Source organism: Megascapheus bottae, chromosome 22, assembly GCF_031878675.1.
Source record: "Megascapheus bottae isolate mThoBot1 chromosome 22, mThoBot2.hap1, whole genome shotgun sequence".
In the NCBI taxonomy this organism is placed as follows: domain Eukaryota; kingdom Metazoa; phylum Chordata; class Mammalia; order Rodentia; family Geomyidae; genus Megascapheus; species Megascapheus bottae.
The window spans coordinates 15,817,832-15,844,020 of record NC_143530.1 but is presented as its reverse complement, the minus strand read 5'-3'; the positions used below and the strand labels follow the sequence as shown (position 1 = coordinate 15,844,020).

General features: G+C 38.0%; 2 protein-coding genes and 1 pseudogene across 2 annotated transcripts; 1 reads left to right on the top strand and 2 right to left on the bottom strand.

Moving 5' to 3' along the window:
* Nucleotides 1-533: 533 nt before the first annotated feature.
* LOC150048068 (olfactory receptor 2B6-like) lies at nt 534-1,554 on the bottom strand (annotated as a pseudogene).
* A 14,969-nt stretch (nt 1,555-16,523) lies between these two features.
* On the top strand, nt 16,524-17,492 carry LOC150048067 (olfactory receptor 2B11-like). The gene has a single exon (XM_090355264.1). It carries the CDS (start codon nt 16,524-16,526, stop codon nt 17,490-17,492), a length of 969 nt encoding a protein of 322 aa, XP_090211390.1.
* A 6,411-nt stretch (nt 17,493-23,903) lies between these two features.
* Nucleotides 23,904-24,842, bottom strand: LOC150048066 (olfactory receptor 2B6-like). Its single transcript, XM_090355372.1, has one exon. The coding sequence runs from the start codon at nt 24,840-24,842 to the stop codon at nt 23,904-23,906; it is 939 nt and encodes a 312-aa protein (XP_090211498.1).
* Between the last annotated feature and the right edge of the window lie 1,347 nt (nt 24,843-26,189).

The following is a 26,189-nucleotide window of genomic DNA, read 5'->3' as shown; positions in this document are numbered from 1 at the left end:
TCTAGGGACAGGGCAGTATCCTTGAGCTAAAGAATCCAGGGGAAACGCCCACACCCAGAGTTCAAATCCTGCCACCATCCAAAACAAAAAAAAAAGGGACATAATTGAAGGTATTACTTTATTTTTTTTAAAGCCAAATACCCAAGAATGTACAGGTCAAAGAATATTCCAATGAACAGCTGAAAATGCAAATATTCTCAGAAGCTCATGAAGGTTTCCCCCAAAATAGACCATATTTTAAGTTACAAGCAGGTCTTGAACATTTTAAGGAAACTGAAATAACCTGATATTTTATCAGGATACAATGGAATTAAGACAAAACACAACAACAAAAGATCTTATAGAACATAAACATAAAGAGATTGAGTAATATATTGATGAATGATCACTCAGTCAATATAAACATAAAGGCATAATTTTTACAACTTCTAAAGGAAAATGAAAACAATTTGTGAGACAAGCATGTGCTGTTGGAATAATCCGTATCAACCTGGTATAATTGTTAAATAATGCCATTTTAAGCCTACAGGTTTTCACTTGGAGATGAAGATTCTCCTCACCAGGCTGCCTAAGGCCCCCTTCACATCCTTATTCCTCAGGGTATAGATGAAGGGGTTGAGGGTTGGAGTCACCACTCCATAGAAGAGAGCCATGAACTTGGGCTGGTCCCTTGAGATGGAGGAGGGGGGCTGAAGGTACATGCTAAAGGCTGGACCATAAAATAAAAGGACTACAATGAGATGGGAGGAACATGTTCCAAAGGCCTTTTTCCTTCCCTCAGAAGATTTCATCTTCAATATAGCATGCCCAATACATGCATAAGAAGCCAGAATCAAGCACAGAGGAACAGCTAATAAAAAAATGCCTAGCAAATATAGTGAGAGCTCATTGGCCTCCTTTTCCCCACAGGCCGTCTTGATCAGAACTGGAATCTCACACACCAAGTGATCCAGTTGATTGTGACCACACAGGGGCAACTGGAAGGTAGCCGTGACTTCAGAGAAGGAATAAGCCATCCCCCCCAGCCACACGAGGCTCACTGCGAGGAGTCGGGTGCGCTGGCTCATGAGGAGAGGGTAGTGCAGGGGTCGGCAGATGGCCACATAGCGGTCCAAAGACATGGTGGCCAAGAGCAGGCTTTCTGAACCCCCCATGGTGCTGTAGAAGTAAAGCTGAACCACACACGCAGTGTAGCTGATGGTCTTCTTAGAGCTCCTCAAGCAGAACAGCATCAGAGGGACGACGCTGGTGGTGTAGCACATGTCCAGAAAGGAGAGGTTGGTGAGGAAGAAATACATGGGGCTGTGGAGCCGGGGGTCTAACCTGGACACCAGGATGATGGCGACGTTTCCCAGCAAGGCCATGGGATATGTGACCAGAAGAAGAACAGAGGAAGCTCCAGCCATGGGCGGTCAGCAAAGCCTAGTAGAATGAACTCCCTGGGGTGACTGTCGTTCACTAATGGCATCATCTCAGAGTAAGATGAGGAGAAAAGTAAATAGCCTAACACATTAGTATGCATTGGATACCACAACACAGATTTGATCAGGGGATTTAATCAGGTGATTTGACCAGGTGATTCCATTTCTCTTCATGATGTCATAAATTAGAGGGAGTTCCCAGCTACCAGTGAGCTAAACATTCTGAATCTCAGTTTATTCCTCTGTACTAGAAGACTGACAAGAAAGGAGTCCCTGTTATCATATGGATGAAACAGAAAGACAGCATGCCTGTGTTTAGGTGACTCAAACACCTGGTTTTCAAACTACCCACCATTAAAAACCAGCTTAGGACGTTGTTAAAAGAAAATTTATTTTGGTTTCTATGTCCAGCGCCATATACATGTGTGTATGTGTGTGTGTGGTGGGGGGGGGGTGTTGAATCTGGTGACTTATCTTCAAAAAACCTGCTGCTAGGCATTACTGGAAGATCAAGAAGAATTAATGTATTGAAGTGCCAGTAAGAGAAGGAATAGTAAATTTGGAGCTAGAAATACTAAGAAAGTGTACTGGCAGCACTAATAAATCAGTGGACAATGAAAAAATCTCCAGGGGCAATAAGAAGCCCTTGAGGTTAAACGATTAAATCAATACTTTTTTTTTTTTTGGTTTAGATGTCTCACTTCCTAGCCAGGCTGATGCATTCATGAACTCAAGAGATACTCTGTCCTAAGTTCCTTAGCACCAAGTACTGGGAAGTATAGGAATGCACTACAATGCCCAGTTATACTATAAATTGAGAGAGTTGCAGTATCCTGACCTATTTTTTTTCACAAATACTGTGCTTTTTTTTTTAGTAACTTTTTTCTCAATTACTTAAACTATGAGCACTTGATCTTTCAATGTTACCTTTTATTTATGTCTTACAGGAAGTATCTTTATATTGATTGTGCTTTAGACCAAGTTGAAGCATTTATCATTGTTCATTAATTATATTCAGCTACATGTGAAAGTTTGAACTCCAGGCAACTTCTCTCAGGAGAACAGGCAATTTCCCAGGCTCAGAGACTTATTCAAACACACAAGCCAGTTACATTTTTATCATCTATATATTCCTTTGTTTTCAGCTAAAGTTTACATTGAAAACAATATTGTCCTATCTCTATGAAAAACAGACATTTGTTAGAGGAAACTTAAGGAGTGAGAGATTTTTACACACACACACTTAAGGTTAAAGTTAGTGTCACAAAACTCATAATTTTCTGTTACATGGAAAGGTGTTCAGGTATGACATCAATGTTATAGCCCATGATAAAATTCTTAGGTACTTCTAAATGCAATTAGAAGTTAAGGGAACCAGATTATATTCTAATATAAAACACCCTAGTGCTATATTAGTAAATCCTCAAAGCCAATCTGGGTAGTATAACAGAAAGAAAGTTACTTGAAGCTAAGATGGAAATCTGTGTACTTGTATATGATATTCTGCCCATAAAGTATAGAAAAATGATTGCAATGAATTCTTCTTGGACTCTTTGTCCCAAACACTGTGATCAGCTTTTTATTTCCATCTCAACCATTAGTACCACTATATATGTACTATTTAAAAGTCCTATATGATCTAGATTCTTTGCATAAGTGTTAAAATGACATTTTTGCTACTTTAATAAGTAAGTTTTAATGAGATGCCATTTATGTATTCAATTAACAGCATTAATCTTTGATATTTTTGGCCATGAATCATCCTTAATTTTTTTTGTATTAGTCATGGGGCTTGAACTCAGGGTCTGGTTATTTTGCTCAAGGCTAGTTCTTTTAGTTCCATTTCCAGCTTTTTTGGTAGTTGATTAGAGATAAGGGCCTCACAGATTTTCTTGCTCAGGCTGGCTTTGAACTGTGATCTTGGGATCTCAGCCTCCTGAATAGTCAAGACTACAGGCATGAGCCATCAGCACCCAGCCCATCTTTAGTATTTTAAACTATTTTTGATTTGATCTTCCCTGAATTCTAACATAATTATATCTATCTCTAAGCAGTCTATACTCAGTATTCTTTCTTCATTTTATTAAATTTGTATTATGAGGAATTTTACTTTTTACTCATCATCTTATTAACATTTTGTTTGTAAATTTTGATCACCCCTACTAGAGAAAAAATTATACACAATTTAGTTGTAAACCTACTTGCTTTTGTTTGCAATTTCTCAATCTGGGCAGCCTTTATCATTCTAAACAGAATAAAAGCTTCCTCAAGACAAGAGCAGGACCATTGACTTTGTGAATTGGGAATAAAAAAAATGCTAGACAACAATAGTTGATTGGGTGGCATTGGGAAGCATAGGGTCGTATTTAAAGTTATTATGTTGTGGAAGGAATAAAGTAGAGAAGACTCCCTTATTATGCACAATCAGGCAGGTTGGCATTTCTTGTTTTCAGGAAATCCTATTCTGTATTGGGATATATTTGCAACCTTAAAGCCTTAGATTGATTATGTGGCATTTAACATCCACTGTGGCTTAACTTGGTCTGTGGTCCTTGTGCAGGAAATGAGTCCATAACTCTGGAGATTTTCCTAAAGACACCGCAGCAGATGTGCATGCTGGGAAGTATTTAAGCTTCTAATTCTACCCTTAGAACTCTCATCTTTTGCATACCTGTCTAATGAAATTTCATTACTTACAGTGTTGGATACTTCCAGCATGTTTTAATTTTAAACATTGATTCACAGAAATATATTGATCCACATGTATTTAAAGTCACTTTAAGAAGTGTTCTACTCTTTTCGTTTTGAATAGTTTCATTACAGCGTGTGTTATTCATACTTCATTTTCATCATAGTTATTTATGCATATTTTTATCCTTTTAGATTCATCTATAGCAAAATCACAGAAAAAAATTAATATTATTTTCTTGTCTGACAAAGTCATCTAACCAAAACACATGGACAAGTCCATCCATGAAGTTTGAATTGACTAAATGTACAGTTGGAAAGTATTTCATGTAGCATTTATCACTTAAATAGAGAAGGGATTTCTACTTCTGGCATTAACATCTGCCAGATATTATTAAAATGCAAATGCCTTTGTGTTTGATCTAACTGAAAGCTCGACAGAATGAGAGACAGACAGGGAGGAAGGGAGAGAGAGATCTGTTTCAGAGACAAATCTAATTGTTTCTCCAGTTACTGCATTAGAGATTTCCAAAGTTCAGAAAAGGCTCCCTGAAATGACATGTTCCTTGTCTTTCTTCTGTATAGCTAGTATAACCTACACCTATCTCAGGTGAAATTTTATCTATCTCAGATGTAATGATTGTAATCTCAAAAAATATCTTATTGCTTACCTTGTTTTGAGAATCATAAATTGGTAAAAAAAATTTATCAAGTCATTAGACTTTGTGAAACTTGAGAAAGACAAAATGTAGCAAACGGAAGTATTTAAGAATTACCATCAAAATTTGCAAATTTTCAGTTGATACAAGTGTCCCAAAGCCAAAAGTATGAATCAGAAAGGCAATACGGAAAAGACCAGGAACACTTCATAAGTGTGTGTTTTTATGTTGTTTCTGAGGCCTCTTGGGCATTGTTTTTAAACAGGCCACTCATTTATTCTCCCAGGTAGTTTAACAGTGAATATCCCTTGGGACATGGCTCTCTATGGAAAGTCTTCTAATGCAGAGTTACTAACATAGCTTGGTAGCAAGCCTCTTCTGTTTTCAGAAGTGTCACAAAATAAGCCCATTTAATTTCTGAACATACTGGATGTTAATTTTAAACAACATGGAATTACTATCTTCACTCATGGAATTTTTCCAAGATTTAATTAATTAATTTATTTTGTCAGTCATGGGTCTTAAACTCTGGACATTGTCGCTGAGCTCTTCAGTTCAAGTCTACTGCCCTACGCCTTAAGCCACAGCTCCATTTCTGGTTTTAGTTAATTGGAGATAAGAGTTTCATGGATGTTAGTGCCTGGGCTGGCTTTGAACTCCGATCCTCACATCTCAGCCTCTTGAGTAGTTAGGATTACAGGTGTGAGCCACCAGTGCAGGGCTTTTTCTAAGATTTTTTTTAAATTAAAGAATTTATTAACATTGATTTTTACATCATATTTCAAGTGACAGATTTAACAAACAAGTATTCAAGAAGGGAATCTCTATATACATCCACTGGCACTTAGATTTTAGAACATAAAATTAGGCTGAGGGTTTGTATGTCACAGATACATAGTAAAAACATTAGACCCAAATACTAAGGAGCTGATTGTAATTGCTGCAAAAACAAAGAAAGAATTATACTACAATGGAAAAAATTAGAATAACTGCAGACCACTCCACACAAACCCTAAATGCAAGAAACGCTTGGAAAAAATATCATTCATGCCCTGAAGACCAACAACTGCCAACCCAGACTGATATATCCAGTGAAACTAGCATTTACATTTGATGGAGGAACAAGAATATTTCATTCCAAAGAGAAGCTATATGAATACATACACACTAAACCAGCATTACAAAAAATATTTTTCTAAGATTTTTAATGAATCCAAAATCTGCTATTCTCAAGCCCCTTATATAAATTATATAAAAATCATATGCATTTGCTTGAAACCCACCCGTATGGCCCTATGTATGCTAAATCATTTCTAAATTGAAATGGTCATCTTACTGAATTGTTCAAGGAATAGTGGCTCTTAAAAAGTCTATATACACTGAATACAATTGTAACCATCATAGATCTAAATAGTGCACACAAAATCTGTTAGTTGTATCCTAGGGACAGGGATAACTTAGAGTACAATTAAATGAACAAATTAATAGGAAATAATTAGGTGTGAGCTAAATTGAGCACATCATTTGGGATAATGCAATACAAGTTCCTTTAATGCCTTATGCTATTTATTCTTAGAATTGTCATTTACTATTTAATATTTCTGACAACATTCCAATGTACAGCAGTATTAAAACCATGGAAAAACTCACTGATTTGGTTTTTGGGAGTGCTTATTGGGGAGAATTTCAGTGGGGTGGCAGCACATCCAGAAAGCCTGGATCAGTCCCTAAAAACTGAGATTCTAATGCAAATCTGCTATGGAAAGGGAGGCAGAGAAGGTCTATATGGCCACATGCATGTTCTTGGGTCATGTGGATGGAAAAGTAACTTCAACTGTCCCTTGTTTGCAATAAACCGAATCAAGTTACACACAAAAAAAATCCCACAGAATTACTAGAGATACCTTTATTTACAGAAGTTAATGATTGGGAAATTAGAAAAATAGACCAGCTTTAGCAAGCTGAGGAAATAAATTGAATGTGATACAACAGAAGGAAATGCCATGTGCACAGAATGGGTGAATTAAAATGGTTAAAACTTGGTATGAAATGAAATGCCAGTAACTCCTGCCTGTAATCCTAGCTACTCAAGAGGCTGAGATTTGAGAATCACGGTTCGAAGCCAGTGTGGACAGGGAAGTCCATGAGTCTCTTATCTCCAATTAACCACCAAACACCAGAAGTGAAGCACTGTCTCAAGTGGTAAAGCTCTAGGCTTGAACAAAAAAATCTAAAGGACAGTGTCTAGACCCTGAATTCAAGCTCCCTGTTATGCTCGCTTGCAGAAAAACAGCAATAACAACAACAAATCCCTCAAAGCATCTACAGATAAAACTACTTCCAAATTCCAGTGTCATTCTTTCTAGAATTCTTAAAATTCATATGGAACCATTAAAGGGCTGAAATAGCTGAAACAATCTGATTAAAAAGAACAAAGTGAAGACATCAAGCTACTTGATTTGTAAGTTTTGACACAGTTATGAGGACCATTATCTTTAGTAAATGCCTTCAGGATAACTGGATGGCCACATAAAGACTATGAAATCAGACCCCATCTCATGCTATGTGCAAAAGAATCAACATCACATGGATTTAAAAGCTTACTCATAAAGACCTTCAATTGTAAAAGTTCTAGAAGAAAATATGAAGGAAAAGCTCCTGATGTTAAGTCTGGGCAAGGATATAAGTCCAAAAATACAGGCTTATGTAAATGGCATATATTAGGAAGAAAATATTTAAGAAAAATAGAATTATTTAAAAAATACAACGGATCATTGATGCAGGTGGATATGTAGTGAAAAATGATTTTGCCAGTCCTAACTCATCTATAAAATGTGCCCTTTCTCTAAGGATCAGTTAGTAAACTCAGATCCAGTCATTAATCCTTCAAATTATTTCAAGACTGACAGAAAATAAAATGATCTGGTTCACTGAAGAATTTGCAGTCTGAGATAATGAGTCCAGTGAGACTAAGACAAGCAATCCCATGATATGGGGAACTCTACTGTGTGTTTAATGGAACTGCTGGCATAATGGAAAAAGGAAAGTTAAAGTAGTTTCTCTGGTAGAACATTTCAGTTCCTCTTACTATCCCTTGGCCATTTGCTTCTACTATTATCCTACTACTGACCACAAGTTACAGAGACACAGTGAACTTTAACTCTGTAACTTATATGTGGTTTTTATGGATGGTTTTCTTTCACTGTGGGAAGATAATTATAGACAATATGACTCCAGTTGTCCAGTTATACTTTTAGCATTAATTGTATTAAAATGTCTAAGACATTATAACATATTAAATGTTTCTAAATCTTTAATGTCTCCAAAAACAAATGATACCAAAATTCTTTTTTTTAAAGTCCTAGGACTTGAACTCAGGAGCTGAGCACTGTCCCTGAGCATTTTTTTGCTCAAGAGTAGTGCTCTACCACTTTGAGCCACAGCACCACTTTCAGTTTTCTGGTGATAAGTCATGGTCTTTCTTGCCAGGCTGGCCTTGAACTGTGATCCACAGCTCTTGGTCTCTCGAGTAGCTAAGATTACAGGTGTGAGCCATCAGCACTCAGCATCTACCAATTCTTTTCCTGTTCATCTTTCATCAATCAAATTTTTTGGTTAAGAATCTTTTATCTTGCCAGACATGGTGGCTCACGCCTGTAATCCTAGAACTTAGGAGATGAGATCTGAGGATCACAGTTCAAAGCCAGCCCAGGCATTAAAGTCTGCAAGACTCTTATCTCCAATTAATAACCAGAAAACAGGGAGTGGCTGTAGCTCTAGGGATAGGGTAGTAGCCTTGAGCTGAGGAGTTCAGGGAGAGTGCCCAAGCCCAGAGTTCAAGTCCCATGACTGACAAAAAACAAAAAAAAAGAATTCATTATCTTTTTTTTTTTTTTGCACTCGCAGTTCATTTCTTCTAGTAGAAATTTAGTGTGACAGTGGCGTTTAGTGTGACAGTGAGTCACTCAGCATGGTAAGCTAGCATTGGACAGGACAATTTTTTATTCCGCATGGCTCAGATTGCTGTGTGTGGTGAGGCCCCCTAGCAACAGTGGGCTTACTGTTCTAGATTGACCTCCTCAAACTGAAAATAAAGAACATGCCTGGCTCAAGGAATCACGGAACATCTGGATCTAACATTTAGCAGGTGGAGAGGTGATTATGGAGAGCATGAGTTGAGAAATTTAATCAGACAGAAGCTTGGAAAGTGAAGGGACTCTGGTAGACAACCCTGCCGTACCTGGTGAGAGCACATTTTAATGTTCTAAGGTAACTTCAGAAATAGAGACCTGAGTACTGAGCTCAGAGACTGTGGAACGCTCAGATTCCAGGAGCTATGGATGGGCTGTGATGTCTTCTTCTAATAGAGTTTGAGACTGAGCTGTACTGGGGACTAGAAAGCAATGGCATCTCCGGAGTCCTGGAATACCAGCACAGCATCTTGTAGAAAGAGGGCCACAGGGGGTGATTTTGGAGAGCGAAGGGCTCTGACATGGAGAAGTTTAAGCAACTGAGAGCTTGTGCCTTGAAGATCCTCTTGTATGGTAATTGGTATGCCATTCTCCGTTAGACTTAATGGCTCAGCATTTATAGGCTCCCACACTTGTGGTTGGTGGCTGTCCTCTCTCTGGCAAGAGCACATCCCAGTGTCTAATGATCACTACAGAAACAGGGCATTGAGCTCAAAACTGACAGGGTGCTCAGATTCAAGGAGCCGCCTCTGGGCAGTGCAGTTTGCATCAATGATAGTTTGACGCCGAGACATTCTGAGATATTGACAGTAACAATTGAGCACAACTAGGGAATCTTGGTTAGCAAGACACAGAATCTGGAAGAAAGACAGCTACAAAGGCTACTTTCCAGCCAAAGCAGGAAAGTCTGCAAGACTCTTGTATACAATAAACTACTCAGAAAAAGCTGAAAGTGGTGATGTGGCACAAGCAATGATGTGTTAGCCTTGAGCAGAGAGAGGCTCAGGGACAGAGCCCAGGCCTGGAGTTGAAGTCCCAGGACCAGAAAAAACTAGGCAAAGGATTTGAGTAGGTATGACTTAAAAGAAGAAAACACAAATGGCCAGATGTTTGAAAAAACTCTAGATCACTAATCATAAGGGAAGTAAAATCTGAAACCATGTTGATGTATTAACTCATGTGAATTAAAATGGTCATTATCAAAAAGCCTCGCATGGTGGCATGGGGACCTATGGTGTGTTCTCTCTCTCTCTGTCTCTGTCTGTCTCTCTGTCTCTGTCTCTGTCTGTCTCTCTGTCTGTCTCTCTGTCTGTCTCTCTGTCTCTCTCTCTCTCTCTCTCTCTCTCTCTCTCTCTCTCTCTCTCTCTCTCTCTCTCTCTCTGTCCCTGTCTCTGCCGCTGTCTGTCTGTCTGTCTGTCTGTCTCTTATCTTTCCAGTGCTGGGTACTGTCTCTGAGCTTCTTTTGCTCAAAGCTAGCACTCTACCACTTGAGCGATGGCACCACTTACAGCCTTTCCTGTTTATGTAGTACTGAGGAATTTTTTTTCCAGGGCTTCAGGCATGCTAAGCAAGAACTCTACCACTAACTCACACCTCTACCCCCTCATATCTTTTTTTATTTTAATTAATTTTTCTTTATTTTTTGTATCTATGGCACTAAGGAATCAAACCCAGGGCCTCATGTATGCTAGGCAAGTATTCTACCATTAAGCCACATTCCCAATTCTGTCCTTAACTCTTGATCTTCTCTCAGCCTTCTGAGGATGGTGGTTATACCAACATCCATCTGAGGATGGATTATACCATGCATTTTTGTGTTTGATTTTGGTTTGTTTCGTTTGATTTAGTTTGGTTTGTTTAGGATACTTTCGATGACAATGAGAAGGATAGACTGACAAGGAAGCAAATTACTTAGGGATAACTGGTAGGAGGCATTTAAGTAATTCAGAAAAGTGTGGTGTGGTTTATGTTAATAATAATAGAAATAGAGAAAATAGCTACAATTTTGAATAGTTTACATTTTGAACGTGAAAGCAGAGAATTAGGATAGCTTCTAGAGTTCTAGCTAGTAATTGGTTGATGTTGATGTCATGTGATGCAATGAATAAGACTTGGGTTACAGCAAATTTCATATGGTAAAAATCAAGACTTCAGGGCCCGGGAATTTGGCCTAGTGGTTAAAGTGCTTGCCTAGCATGCAGGAAGACCCGGGTTCCATTCCTTGGTACCACATATATAGAAAAAGCCAGAAGTGGTGCTGAGGCTCAAGTGGTAGAGTTCTAGCCTTGAGAAAGTCCAAGGACAGTGCTCAGGCCCTGAGCTCAAGCCCAGGACTGGCAAAAAAATAAATAAATAAAAATCAATATTTCCATTTTAGTCATATCCTGATTTCTGCTGTTTGTTACAGTTCTAGGTGTGAGTGAGATGAGACTATTGGAATTACATTTGATATTCAGTGGGGAAAACAATTTAATTTTTTTACTACATTTACTACCTAGAAAAAAATTCTTTTTTTGTCAGTCCTGGTACTTGAACTCAGGGCCTGGGCACTGTTCATGAGCTTTTTCAAGGCCTGGGCACTGTCCATGAGCTTTTTCAAGGACTGTCCTAGAGCTCTATTACTGGAGCTACAGCACAGCCTTTTTTATTTATTATTTTATTTATCACATATTTCCATCTTTTATATAAATATAAAGCATAACTTATATATTTTATTTACATATTGAATATATATATGTAAAGTAGGGCTCAGATCTTTTAAACCATGTATAATTCTCATAATGTGATATGTTAAACAGGGTTTTTACTTAGGACTTTTCTTAGGGAAGATAAGGATTTTTATCACTTCCTGAATTAATCTGGGGGAGCCAAAATGGAAATTATTATGAAATTCACTGAATGAAATTGGTTTTTAAGTTTTAGAATTTTCCTTTTATTTAGGTACTGTTCACCAATGGTGGTTTTATTCAAAAGTTAGGCATGCTTATACACAGCAATGTGCCTGTTAAGATCAACATCATTCATTAGTATTTAGTTATTATAATACTTAATATTAATTATTAGTTGCCTTACTATTATATTATAAAAGTATTGTAATGTGTACAGAAGTCAAGAGAAAAAGGATGAACAACAGAAGCACTGGAGCTCAGTGGACACTGATGAATGTGAACTATTTAAGTGATTGGTGGAGACAGGAGAGGGACTGAGAGAGAATGGGGGAACAGAAGATACAGTATGAAAGGACATGTGCTCATTATGGGACTCATGTGGTTACAACCCCTCTGTACGTTACCTTTCTGATGAAAGGATACTAGACAGAAACAGAAAGTTAATGATCTTGAGTAGTATGACAATAAACTTTCAACTTCATTTTCGTGCTGTAATCATTTTATGACTAAAACTAATCTAGTTTGTACAGAATACTTTTCCTTTTCAAGAAATTCTCATACTCGTCAGAATTGCTTATCCTCTAAGCTCACTTTCATGCACACTATTTTTTAAGCTGGTGTTCAGTGTGCTGGGAAATTGAATCAGTTTATTTTAAAACACATCCAACATCAGAAGATACTTGCTGCTCACTCAGTCCAGCAGATACGTAATTGTGCACAGAAAGCATTTCCACAGAGAGTTCTATTCCCAGGATCTGTCTTGTCTGGAAGAGGAATTGGTGAGTGTCCTATGAAGAAACCATGCTCAAGGGGCCTCCGGCATAGCAGTCAAAAAGCACCTAACAAACCTCTGTGAGTTGTTTCTATATTGCCTTCCTTCACTAAGCATTTTTCTACTTAGTATATACTGTATCAAATTTCCTTGTGCATTTCTTAAAGTTTGAACAACTCAAGTATGTTCCTTCATATTTTTAATTGAAGATTATTAAAATAAGGTGAGTAAAAAGACCATTGTTTTCCAGGGCCATGCATCCTCAGGGAAGGTTAGGATGCAATCAGATCACAGTGCCTAAGGCATATGTTAAATAAATCAAAGTTCTGCAAAATTAAATACCAAGAAGCTGGTGCTTTAAAAGGGGACTGTGGGATCAAGAGGAGAGGAATAGATGAATGAAGAGGAGAGGGGAGAATGCAGTTAAGAATTTAATGTATATCCTATAAAATTATGAACAGTGAGGTGAGGGACGGGAGGAGAGGGATGGTGAGAATGTTGAAAAGGTGACACGGAACAAAATGCATTAGATTCATAAGCTGCTTTATTAAATGACAACTCCTTTGTACAACTACTTACAGATAATAAACAGAAATAATATTTTTAAGCATTGTATTTCAGGGATCCTCTTCTAAACTTTGGAACAACTTCATTTTCAATGGCTCTTAGGTACACTTACTTTTTTTTTTTGCCAGTCCTGGACTTTCTCAAGGCTAGAGCTCTACCACTTGAGCCTCAGCAACATTCTGGCTTTTTTGTATGTATGTGGTACTGAGGAACCGAACCGGGGCCTTTGTGCATGCTAGGCAAGCACTCTACCACTAGGCCAAACTCCCGGCCCCAGGTACACTTACTTTTATTTATACTTTTTTCTTAGTCTCTCACTTAAAAATACTTAAGTTCCAGTAAGTGCTGGAACAAAACGCTAAATCTTCAATGTATGAAGTCTTCAGTCATTTCAGTTTCTAAAATGCATTTTCGAAATTTGATGGATAGATTTATATGTTTCATTCAAAAGCCACATTCTCAAAATTACTTTTATATCTTCTTCTTATGCTTTACAACTTATGAAGCTAAAATGTGTTACAAGTATAAATGAAATACTGTGTGATGAAAATTAAGTGTAAGTGAGGAACAATGGAATAAAAATGTGTGGGAAATACAAACAAAGTGTTACAGCCAGGTGATTTATTGAAAAAATGTCATATATGCCTGGATGAATAGATTCTTATGTATTGATATAGTGATTAAAAAGTCACTGGAAATGGAAAATTCAAAAGTGATGGAATTCAAAACTAAACACAATGAAATATCATGAAGAAAACCATAAAACAGAAGAAATCCAAGGGTAGAATTATAGATTTTTATATAAACTACAAGAGAAAATCTGGGGGGAAAATACCAAGAGGAGGGGCAAAGCACAAAGGGAGCTTGACTTGCAAACAAAACTGCTCTTAATAAGGTAATTAATAAAACACAAAGGGTCAATGCCTAGGTGCCCCTTTATATTTATATGAAATAATATACATACTGAAATGAACTCCAAGATACGGAGACAAGAGACCTGTTTGCTTAGGTTTTAGTTTTTGATGATTCTGTCGTCTTTCCCTTATGTGCGGTGTATTTAAATGTACAACGATGGCAGCATTGTGGGGAGGGCACAGAACTCAAGGGGAAAAGGGTGAGTGCAGTAGTGGAGCTCACTGGACACTGATGAAAATGAACTCCACAACTTGTGGGTGGAGACAGGAGGGAGGACCAGGAGAGAGTAAGGGAACAGAAGATATTGTGTGAAAGGAAATACTCATTACCTGATTCATGTAATTGTAATCGCTCCATATACCACCTCTATAATAACAATAAATAAATTAATAATGAAAAAATAAGTAATATAAAAAGCCTCTTAAATGGGGCCAGGAGTTTGGCCTAGTGATAGAGTGCTTGCTTAGCATGCACGAAGACCCGGGTTCCATTCCTTGGTACCACATACATAGAAAAAAGCCAGAAGTGGTGCTGAGGCTCAAGTGGTAGAGCTCTAGCCTTGAGAAAGTCCAAGGACAGTGCTCAGGCCCTGAGCTTAAGCCCAGGACTGGCAAAACAAAACAAAACAAACAACAGCCCCTCAAATAATACAAATTTGCTGCTGCTAAGGCATTCTGAATAAACACCATTTTTAGGGTTAGATCAAAGGATTTATAGAAAATTTGTTGGATATTCAAGTTTTGAATTTATCTTTAACAAGTCAGTGAGTGACTCAAGCTAGCATATTTATGATACTAGAATCTAACCATGCTAAATGAACTCATAGTAGGTATATATCACAATGTATCTGTTACACAGGTGGAGCACAATAATCAAGATTGTTATTTCATATCAAATTAATAAACACTATATTTTATTTTATATAACATGAACAAAACTGAATATGCATGAAAATAATTTAGGTCAGAGATTATTTTACATTGACTGTGTGCACATTACATTTTGATGATTGGGCTCAAACAATTTGTAGAAGAATACAGTACTTTAGGTGGCATCCTTAGAACACTGAAGCTTTCTGTAGCCTCCCAAAGTGAAGATCACAATATCTAACTTAAGGCATAAAGAACTGACTGATATTTGAATTATAGAAGAACAGAATATTTATTTTAAAAATAGTGTAAGATATAGCAACTCCCAGAATGGTCTTGAGAATTTCTGAAAATAAAGAGTAAGGAAATTTTACCTTGTAGTTTCAAAATATAGTCTGGGACAATGAAGTCTCTGGCTACAAGAGTAAAAGTGAATATCATCCATGAGATGTTATCTTAATATCCCTCACCCTACAGAAGCTTTTTACTTTTTTGTAATAGCAATAAAGGAAAATAGACAAATGACATTTTGTCCCTCCCTCCATCACTCCCTTCTTTCCTTCCTTCCTTCCTTCCTTCTTTCCTTCCTTCCTTCCTTCCTTCCTTCCTTCCTTCCTTCCTTCCTTCCTTCTCTCCTTCCTTCCTTTCTTCCAGTGAGTGGTACTCACTAGACACTATGTTGAAAATAAACTATACAAAACTTGTGGGTAGGGATGGAAGGCAAGAACTTAGAATACGGGGAGGGGTGACACTGTTTAGAAAGAAATGCATTCTCTACCTGGATTATGTGACTGTAACTCCTCTGTGATTCCCCTTTATAATAACTATCTAAAAATGAATGAAATGGCTAGGAATGTGGCTTAGTGGCAGAGTGCTTGCCTAGCATGCAGAAGGCCTTGGGATCAATTTCTCAGTGACACATAAACAAAAAAATACATGAAATGAGAAAAAATAATGTAATACATAAAATTATCCACAGAAGTGATCAGCAATGAAAATTCAACATAAAATATTAGATATCAAAGGTTTGGCTAAATAACTATGGAGAAGTATATAATGCAAAAATAAACTCTCCTTGAAGAATGTTTAGGGCCTTAAGATTTCCAATGTTCGACATTAGTGGGTGACTAGTAATTCTGCAAACATGACACAATAAGTTTTTAAATTTCTTCATTTAAAATATACGACATAGCTTTCCCCTTACCCCTAAATTCAGTTTCTTTCCCTGTATAGAAGACATACTTTTTTTTGGAGAAGATATAATTTTTCAAGTAACTAAATCAAAGTGGCCACATCTATTTTGCTGATTATGTCCTTATTTTATTTTATTATTTTTGCCAGTCCTGGGGACTGAACTCAAGGCCTGAGTACTGTCCTTGGGCTTTCCTCAAGGCTAGTGCTCTACCACTTAAGCCACAGCACCATTCCAGCTTTTCTATGTATGTGGTACGGGAGGATTGAACCCTGGTCTTTGTGCATGCAACACAAGGACTCCACTGTAGGCCAAACTCCTCGCCCCTTAGTTCTTCAGCTATTGACATACTTGCCTATAGAAGAAGATATTCTGTGTAAAGGGACTGGATTCCTTATTTAACTTGCTTTAATTTTTTGTGTCAGTGTCTGGGGTTGGTGGAATTTCAAACTGATGTTACCATTCCATTTTATATGTCATGTTGCTTACATGTCAAGCTTTGTCCTCTCTCTATGCTATCTTTGTTAATGCTACCCAATTGTTGTAGGAAAAAAACTGAAGAAAAAAAAACACTGAAGAGAATGACTCTTCTTAATGGAAGTCACCCTGAGGAGTTCATTCTACTAGGATTTGCTGACAGACCTTGGCTAGAGCTTCCTCTCTTCATTGTTCTTCTGGTCACATACCCCATGGCCATGATAGGAAACATCACTGTCATCCTGGTGTCCAGGTTAGACCCCCGGCTCCACAGCCCCATGTATTTCTTCCTCACCAACCTCTCCTTTTTGGACTTGTGCTACACCACCAGCATCGTCCCTCAGATGCTCTTCAACCTGGGGACCTCTAGGAAGACCATCAGCTACGTGGGTTGTGTGGTTCAGCTTTATGTCTTTCACATCATGGGGGCCACAGAATGTCTGCTCCTGGCTCTTATGTCCTTTGATCGCTATGTGGCCATTTGCAGACCTCTGCACTACACCCTCATCATGAACCAGCGCCTCTGCATTCTACTGGTGTCTACTGTGTGGTTGTGTGGAGTGATAACAGCTGCATCACAGGCCACTCTCACGTTACAGCTGTCCCTGTGTGGCACAAATACACTGGATCACTTGTTATGTGAGATTTCAGTCCTGATAAAGACTGCCTGTGGTGACAAGAAGGCTAGTGAGCTCACACTGTCTGTGTTTTGCACTTTTCTACTAGCTGTTCCTCTGTGCTTAATACTTGCCTCATATGCTAGCATTGGACGTACAGTACTGAACATTAAATCTTCTGAGGGAAGGAGAAAGGCGTTTGCAACATGTTCCTCTCATCTCATTGTGGTTTTCTTACTTTATGGTCCAGCTGTTAGCTTGTACCTCCAGCCTCCCTCTTCTATCACTAGAGACCAGCCCAAGTTCATGGCTCTCTTCTATGGAGTGGTGACTCCAACCCTCAACCCCTTCATCTACACCCTGAGGAATAAGGACGTGAAGGGGGCAGTATGTAAGCTGGTGAGGAGCATGTCCCATTCAAAGCAAAAGTTTGTAAACTTTAATTTAAAATTTTAACACTCAGGTTTTTATTATAAAGCCCTTGTTCTTCTCTTAAAATGTGTCTTTTTGTGTATGTGATCTAGAATCTCATAAATTAGTATTGTACTTAGCTAGTTTGCATTACTATGTCATTCTGCTGTGGATATTTTACAAATAAGATGTAAGTCTTGCATGTGTGTGATCTAGTAATTCTAGCTATTTAAGCAGCAGAGAAAAAGATTCTCGTTAAAGTCCATCTTGACAGAAAACATGAGACTGTCTCTCAAAATTAGCTAGAAACAAGAAAGATCACAAGCAAAAGGCCCAGAGCTCATATCGCACAAGGTAAAATAATTTAAAAATTCTATTTGAGTTAGCAAACAGTGGAAAATTCACTTTACTAAGTAACAAAATATTCATAGTATAAATTGAATATGATTCTATTGATTATTTAAAATAACATGATTTAATTATAAGTAATTAATTTATCATAAAAAGCATTACCAGCATTCTCTAGGAGGTTTTCTACATGTGTCACTTGAGATATTTCATCCCAAATCGTGAAGCAGCATGTCTGTACAGATCCTTCTTGTCCATCAGTCATAGCTTTGAAAAAAACACCCTGTGTTCTGTGCATTTTATTTCAATGTATATGGATGCTTTTGCTCCTTGCAAGGTACATTTTTTGCTGAACATATGATATGCAGTAATTTTGTGTGGAGAACTAATGAAAGTATTGCTAAAATTGAAAGGAATAGAATAAAAAAGGGAAGAGCTTTGAGTAATTTCTTTGAAGTATTTTGTGTCTTTTGAACCAGTGAAAGAACTAGGAAGTGATATGAATTTTGACTACCTGAAAATTTTTTTGTGTATAAATTCAAATAAGAAGTATCTTATAAAAGTAAAAAAACAAAAAAAAACAAAAAAAAAAGTAGCTGGGCATGGTGTCTCACATCTGTAACCCTAGCTACTCAGGAGGCTGAGATCTGAGGATTGTGGTTCAAAGCCAGCCCGGGCACTAAAGTTCATGAGACTCCTATCTCCAATTAACCACCAGAAAACCCAAAGTGGCACGGTGTCTCAAGGGGTATGGCAGCAGCTTTGAGCTGAAGAGCTCAGGGACAACACCCAGGCCTAGCGTTCAAGTCTCACAACTGACAAAAAAAATGGAAAAGAAGATTAAACTTGAAAAAGAAAACATTATAATACATAGTTATTTATTGGTTAAACAATACGAGTACCTGTTGCTGACAATTTGGATGTAAGAATTATAAAATCTGCATTGCTGCAATTGAAAGTGCTAAAACACATAGCTAGAAGTACCAAAAAGTTTAAACTAGCTCATGAGATTAGTGAAATCTAAGATAAAATAAATTAATGGATGGAAGAATTACATGCTGTTGAATTAATATGTTGTGAATTCAGCATGAAGTGTGAAATAAATACTTTAAAGTGGGAAGTTATTAAGATTTTAGTGATAAATCTGATATAATTAAGATCTAAAAACACTACTTGATGAAAAGTCATGCTATTCTACATGCGAATAAACTGTAAACCCAGAATTCCTCTGAAAAATTCCAGGCCATCTTGGTATTGCACAACTCTTTGAACCAATGGTCCTTGAAAAAACTAGGAAACTAAATTGGTAGACTGACTCATTGCTAGGAAATGTCTAAAAATTTTCACACAGATATATAGGCAAATAAAAACTAAAATTCTACGATATATAATGATAGATTAATTACTATGGACCAGATAAGCTATTCTACGTTAGTATTGCGTAAAGACAAATAGTCATTTTAGTTTGGATATAAACACAGAAAGCTATGAATCACAGCTATGTTGTCCTGAGTGGTTTTTCAATCACCCTGTTCTCTAGTAGCTTAAGTTTGTTACTAGAGTTTAGGATTATGAAGGTTACTTAATTCAAGAGGGTTTATGATAGCTGGATGCTGAGGAATTTTAAGAATAATAGGTCAGGTGCTGGGTGCTTACATTTGTAATCCTAAGTACTTAGAAGACTGAGACATGAAATGTGAGAATTGTGGCCTGAAGCCAGCTTGGATAGCTTATCTCCAGTTAACTTGTTTAACCATTCTGGAAAGCAGAATGAAGGTTTCCCTTATCCCAATTCCACTTCTGGACAGTTATACAATAGAGTACAGTCAAGGCATCATTAAAGCTACAAACACACCCATATTTATTATGGTATTATTTAAGCATAGCCAAGATAGGGAGTCAGCCCAGATGGCCCTCAATGAATGAATGAATCCACAAAATATGGTATGTATGGACAATGGAATTCTACTCATCCATCAAAAAGAATGATACTGTAAGGAACTGCAAACAATTTAAACTGAGTTTTGAGGGACAGCTGCTATAAAAATGTATGCAACTGGGAAAGCAATTCATTGGCCTTCAAACTCACCACTGGCAATGTTTGTCAGAACCAGAATCTCACAATACAAATGGGTCAGTTTGTTATTGCAACTAAGTAACCACTGGAATGTGAGAGTGACCTGGAAAGACAGCACAGGGAACTCCACTCAGTCAGGACTCTAATATGATGCAGGAGCATTGGTTACTTTGAGGCTATACTACAGTGGTCTGCAGGCGGCCACATAGTCATCAAAAGACAGAGGAGCCAAGAGCAGATATTCCATAGCTTCCAACGTACTGAGCCACACATCGCCTGTAGCTGATGGTCTTCTTAGAGTTCCCCAGGTTAGACAGCATCTGAGGGACCTACTGGTGGTATAACACAGGTTTCCAAACATGAGGCTGTGGAGATGAAAGTCTAATCTGGACACCTGGATGAGGCCATATTTCTCATCATGACCATGGCATTATATTATTAGAAGAGTAACAAGGAGCGCTAGCCAACGTAGGCTAGCAAAACCTCATACAATGATCTCTCCAGGGAATCTTTCATGAGTTATTGTCAGTTTGAGGGAAAAACAAAGCCCTGTCTCCAAAATGACTAGAGTAAAAAAGGGCTGGAGGCATGGATCAAGCAATCAATTATTTTTCTAACAATGGTGAAACTGAGTTAAAATTCCAGAACCATCAAGAAATTGGCTCCCTGTTCTTCCTGTATCTGTTCTCACACATGTATACTGTATTAGTTGACTTTGTAGATGACGCTGAGATGCAAAAATTGCATGTAACATTCATGAGTATATTCTATTGAAAAATGAAGTCAAGTATATCTCATAGTGGGTATGAAAGGAGTTCCTTTGTATAATTTCTTCCTTGGAGCTGTGATTTCTTTTCCTTATCTCAGCGTAGTCATTTGTACTCGAGGAGTCTATATTCTACAACATTGTGCATTTGCTGGCATTTCCCACTATTTCAGATGCTCTCTCATGCACTAGAGCTGTTTTTTTTTCCCAATATGATATACATTTTGTGAAGAGACAAAAATAGCAGATTTATTTACAATAACAACTGACCTATTTACCTTTTTCATGATTTGTGATTCAGTAAAGCTTCCATTGTTCAAAACAGAAAGACCAGATCAGGAGTGTGGTCTCAAAGCAGCCCAGTTTCTCCGGAAAAAGATAAGATACTGGTCTGTTTGATATAATGAAATAGGACTATGCGCTCCATGTTACCCTCCCTCCACCCTCACCCCCAAAGAATACGAATCTAAAGTGACAGGAATTAACATTTTCTGTTGTTTTATTTCCTTATCCCCCAACTTGAAAAGCCCTTTTTTTGGCCAGGAATTGCCCTTTCTGGTTTTTGTTTTGGTTTGGTTTTTGGTTTTTGGTTTTGTTTTGCTTTGTTTTGCCAGTCCTGGGGCATGAACTCAGGGCCTGGGCACTGTCCTTGAGCACCTTTGTTCAAGGCTAGCACTCTGCCACTTTAGCCACAGAGCCACTTCCGGATTTTTCTGAGTATGTGATACCAAGGCTTCCTGCATGCTAGGCAAGCACTCCACCACTAGGCCACACTCCTGATCCCTGGGCTTCCATACTTAAAAAAAATAGTTTCTATACTGTGTTCTCATAGAGGGTGAATCAATAGGCTTTCTCAGTCTCTGATTTCTGATGTGTTCATAGTGAGTCTGAGGTATGGCATCCTAGCCAAAACATACCAAGCTTCCTCTGTTGTTCAACCAATGGTCACTGTTACACTAGGTGGCCTTGTGGATCTGATTTCCAATATATGTTTTGTCATTCTAGTCATTGGTTTGGCAACAAGTGCCCCAATATTGGTAGCGTCAAGGCAGTTCATTAATGATATATATGAAAAGACCTGACCTGTGTTCCCAATTTTTTTCTGTTTGTAAATGCTTCCTTTATTAAACTTGCCTCCATAACTAGTTTGGTGTGTGTACAGGGTGGCACAGTTCTCTATTGTAAATTGAGATAATTTTCCCTATTTCAGTTTATTTTATTTATATTTATTTATTTATTTATTTATTTATTTATTTGCCAGTCCTGGGCTTGAGCTCAGGGCCTGAGCACTGTCCTTGGACTTTCTCAAGGCTAGAGCTCTACCACTTGAGCCTCAGCACCACTTCCAGGTTTTTTCTATTCATGTGGTACCGAGGAATTGCTAGGTAAGCACTCTACCACTAAGCCAATTGTCAAGGAAATCACTTATCATTGCCATGTGTGAAACAGTATTTTGAGAACATGACTATTGTGTAATGAATAAATCAAATGGTTAACATACGCATTACTTCACAGGGCTGATTTGTGTGTGTGTGTGTGTGTGTGTGTGTGTGTTGAAAACATGCATATTCACTTAGACTCTGTCAATAGCATATTGCCATTAGCTATAGTTAACCTGGTGTACTAAACAAATCTACTGGAGAGCTACTACAAGATCAGATTCATGCTTTATTCCAAGCAGTCAGAACATGAAGAGTAGCCAAAGTTATACACATAATTCTCTAATGATGGAATGTTTCTCAAGTGATGGAAAACCATTGATAAATATTATTGTGAAGATTAGCTTGAATGAATGAACTAGTTTTTCATTTTTTATAGCAGTTCATGGGAGCTGTCCGTGAGAATTTTTGTACAAAGCTAGCACTCTACCAACTGAGCCATACCTCTACTTCTGTTTTTTTGGGGGGAGAGTGGTGGTTAATTGGAGAGGAAAGTGTCACAGACTTTCCTGCTGGGGCTAGTTTCAAACTATTATCCTCAAATCTCAGCCTCCTGAATAGTTAAGATTATAGGCAAAATCCCAGTGCCTGTTGGTGGGAGTGCAAACTCGTTCAACCACTATGGAAAGCAGTATGGCAGTGCCTCAAAAGGCTAAACATAGAGCTTTCCTATGACCCAGCAATTCCACTACCTGGCATTTACCCAACCATCCAGAAACAAGGGCATACTAAATCCACTAGCACATCAATGTTCATTGCAGCATTATTCACCATAGCAAAGATATGGAACCAACCTAGATGTCCCTCAGTTGATGAATGGATCCACAAGATGTGGTATTTGTACACAATGGAATTGTATGCGGCTGTCAGAAAAAATGACATCTCCCCATTTGTTAGGAAATAGAAAGACTTAGAAAAAATAATATTAAGTGAAGTAAGCCAGACTCAAAGGAACTTAGGCTCAATGGTTTCCCTCATTCATCATAACCTGTAGAAACCTTGGGCTCTACTAGCAGAGATTTGCAATAGAGCAAAAACTTGATACATAAGGCCATATAGTATGAAGCTAATTGAATGGACCTCTAGGATATTGAAACAAAAGCCATATAATGAATGATTGCTGTCCTTAATGTGCTATGTTATCTCATCTCTTACGCTGTTCTTTGTTATCTCATATTGACAAAATATCTCACTTTGTTATCTGATATATTGGATACATTTGTATTTGGTTACTTGAAATTGGACAGGGAAGGGGGAAAACCAAGAGGGGGTGGGGGGAAGGTAATGGGACCAAGACATGTGGAAGCATATCAATGTATGTGAATTAATGCACCTTCTATCTGGCAAATATCATGTAACCATTTTAATAAATACAAAAAACCCCCGTGCCTGTCTGTTTTAATTTTTAAACTTCTACATACTTATTTCAGTATATGGGAAGACTAGAATTAGTCATTCTAAAAATATGTGAATAATACTTTATCAGAATTCAATAATATAAGAATTGTATATTTTATCAGAATAGTATATAACAAGAGACAGTATAATACAAGAATGAATTATGACAAATGAAACCAAAACATCCATTCTAATTGTTAAATACATTTTTTGCCAGTCCTGGTGCTTGAACTCAGGACCTTGGCACTGTTCTTGGACTTTCTCAAGGCTGGCATTCTACTATTTGAGCCACAGCACCACTCCAGGCTTCTTCTGTATATGTGATATTGAGGGATTGAACCCACAGCTTCATATATGCTAGGCATGAACTTTAGCAGTAGGCTAAAGTGCTCCTGGCCACTAAGTACATTTTTTTTGTCTACAAACTGTCACTTGAAACAGAAGATGCTCCTGCCCAGTTTTCCTAAAGCCCCCTTGACATCCTTATTCCTCAGGGTGTAGATGAAGGGGTTGAGGGTTGGAGTCACAACCACATAGAAGAGACCCATGAACTTGGGTTGGTCTCTAGAGATGGAGGATGGAGGCTGAAGGTACATGCTAATTCCTGGGCCATAAAATAAGAAAACTACAATGAGATGAGAGGAACATGTCCCAAAGGCCTTTTTCCTTCCTTCAGAAGATTTTATCTTCAACATAGCACGTCCAATACTAGCATAGGAAGCAAAAATGAAACATAAAGGAATAACCCCTATAAAAATGCATGCTACAGAGAGTTCGAACTCAGCAGCTTCCTTTTCTCCACAGACAGTCTTTATTAGAACTGGGATCTCACAAAACAATTGATCCAGCTTATTATTGCCACACAGGGGCATCTGTAATACGACAGTGACCTCAAAGACTACGTAGATAGTTCCGCACAGCCACCCCATGGACACCAGTAGGGTACAGAAGCAGTGATTCATGATGAGGGGGTAGTGAAGAGGTCTGCAAATGGCCAAGTAACGGTCAAAAGACATAATAGCCAAGAGCAGAGATTCTGTGGTTCCCATTGTGCTGAAGAAATATAGCTGAACTGCACATCCAATGTAGCTTATGGTCTTCTTAGAGCTCCCCAGGTTATATAGCATTTGTGGGACAGCACTGGTGCTGTAACAAATTTCCAGAAAGGAGAGATTTGTGAGGAAGAAATACATGGGACTGTGGAGTTGGGTGTCTAATTTGGACACCAGAATTATGGTGATATTTCCCATTATAGACATAGGGTATGCTATCAGGAGAAGAATGAACAGAGGAAGCTCTAGCCAGGGTTGTTCAGAAAAGCCTAGTAGAATGAATTCTTCAGGGTGAGTTTCATTAATAGCTGACATTTTTTCCAACTTGTTTCACCTAAAATAAGGATGTGAAAAAAAAGGGAGAGTCATGAATAGGGATATAACATGATTTATGCCTCCATTATGTACTCATGGAAGAAGGGATCCAAAAATATGTGGGGCTACTATTACTAATATGATTTATGTATGCCAATTACTATTCATTCTAGGGTGAATTTCTTCTTTTCAACAAGCCTGGCAGTGGATAATTGCTTTAGTTTTTATTGAAGATTGAATGAAAAGTCCATGTGAACATACTTTGGAAACTCCCAAAAAACAATTATTTTCCTTTTTTTTTGCCAGTCCTGTGCTTGAGCTCAGGGCCTGAGCACAGTCCTTGGACTTTCTCAAGGCTAGAACTCCATCACTTGAACCTCAGCACCACTTCTGGCTTTTTTTCTATATATGTGGTACCGAGGAATTGAACCCGTGTCTTTGTGCATGCTAGGCAAGCACTCTACCACTAAGCCAAAATCCTGGCCCCTTATTTTCCTTTTTATTGCTACAAAAACCAGCCAAGGGATAGTTAAAAGGATGCTATGGTTTTCTGTCTCTAGGCCTTTGGCATAGTAGAGATGGCCTCCTGAGAATGGCTTAACACTATACCAGGTACCAAAGTTGGATACAGTAACAACACGAGATAAACCATAAGGGGAATAAAAGAGGAAAGAAATAACATTAAGAGCAACAATCACAATGATAAACTTCTTGTTTCCATATCCTGGATATTTTAGATATGAGGCCCTTGTCATCTGTTGCATAGCTAATGCAGATTCTCTCCCATTCTGTTCTTCCTAGTTATCTTTTTTTCCTTGTTGCTAAAAATCAAACTCAGGACTTCACATATGCTAGGCAAGTACTCTTATCACTGAGCTACCTACATCCCATTTTCTATTTATCTTGCTAGTTCTGTCCTTTGCCACTCAGAAGTTCTTCAGTTTGATGCAGTCCTTTTTGTCTAGTCTTTTTTTGATTTGTTATGATTCTGGATCGTGATTTAGGAAGTTTTGCTCCATGCCTAGAAGGCCTAGGGATTCCCCTACCCCTTCCTACAATATTTTCACAGTATCTGGCCTTACATTGAAGTCTTTGATCCATTTAGAGTTGATTCTGGTGCAAGATGATATATGAGTATCTAGCTTCAGTTTTCTGCATTTTTGCCAGCACCATTTGGGCATTTATCCAATGGACCATAAACCAGTCCATACTAAAGCCACTAGCACAACCATGTGCATCGCCGAATTGTTTACTAGAGCCAAGATATGGAATCAACACAGATGTCCTTTAGTGGATGGATGGATCAAGAAAATATGGTAGACCTGACGAATGTAACTGTAACCCCTC

Bases quoted from the DNA above. Each gene is read 5' to 3' on its own strand.
- LOC150048067 (XM_090355264.1), top strand. From the start codon at position 16,524: ATGACTCTTCTTAATGGAAGTCACCCTGAGGAGTTCATTCTACTAGGA.
- LOC150048066 (XM_090355372.1), bottom strand. From the start codon at position 24,842: ATGTCAGCTATTAATGAAACTCACCCTGAAGAATTCATTCTACTAGGC.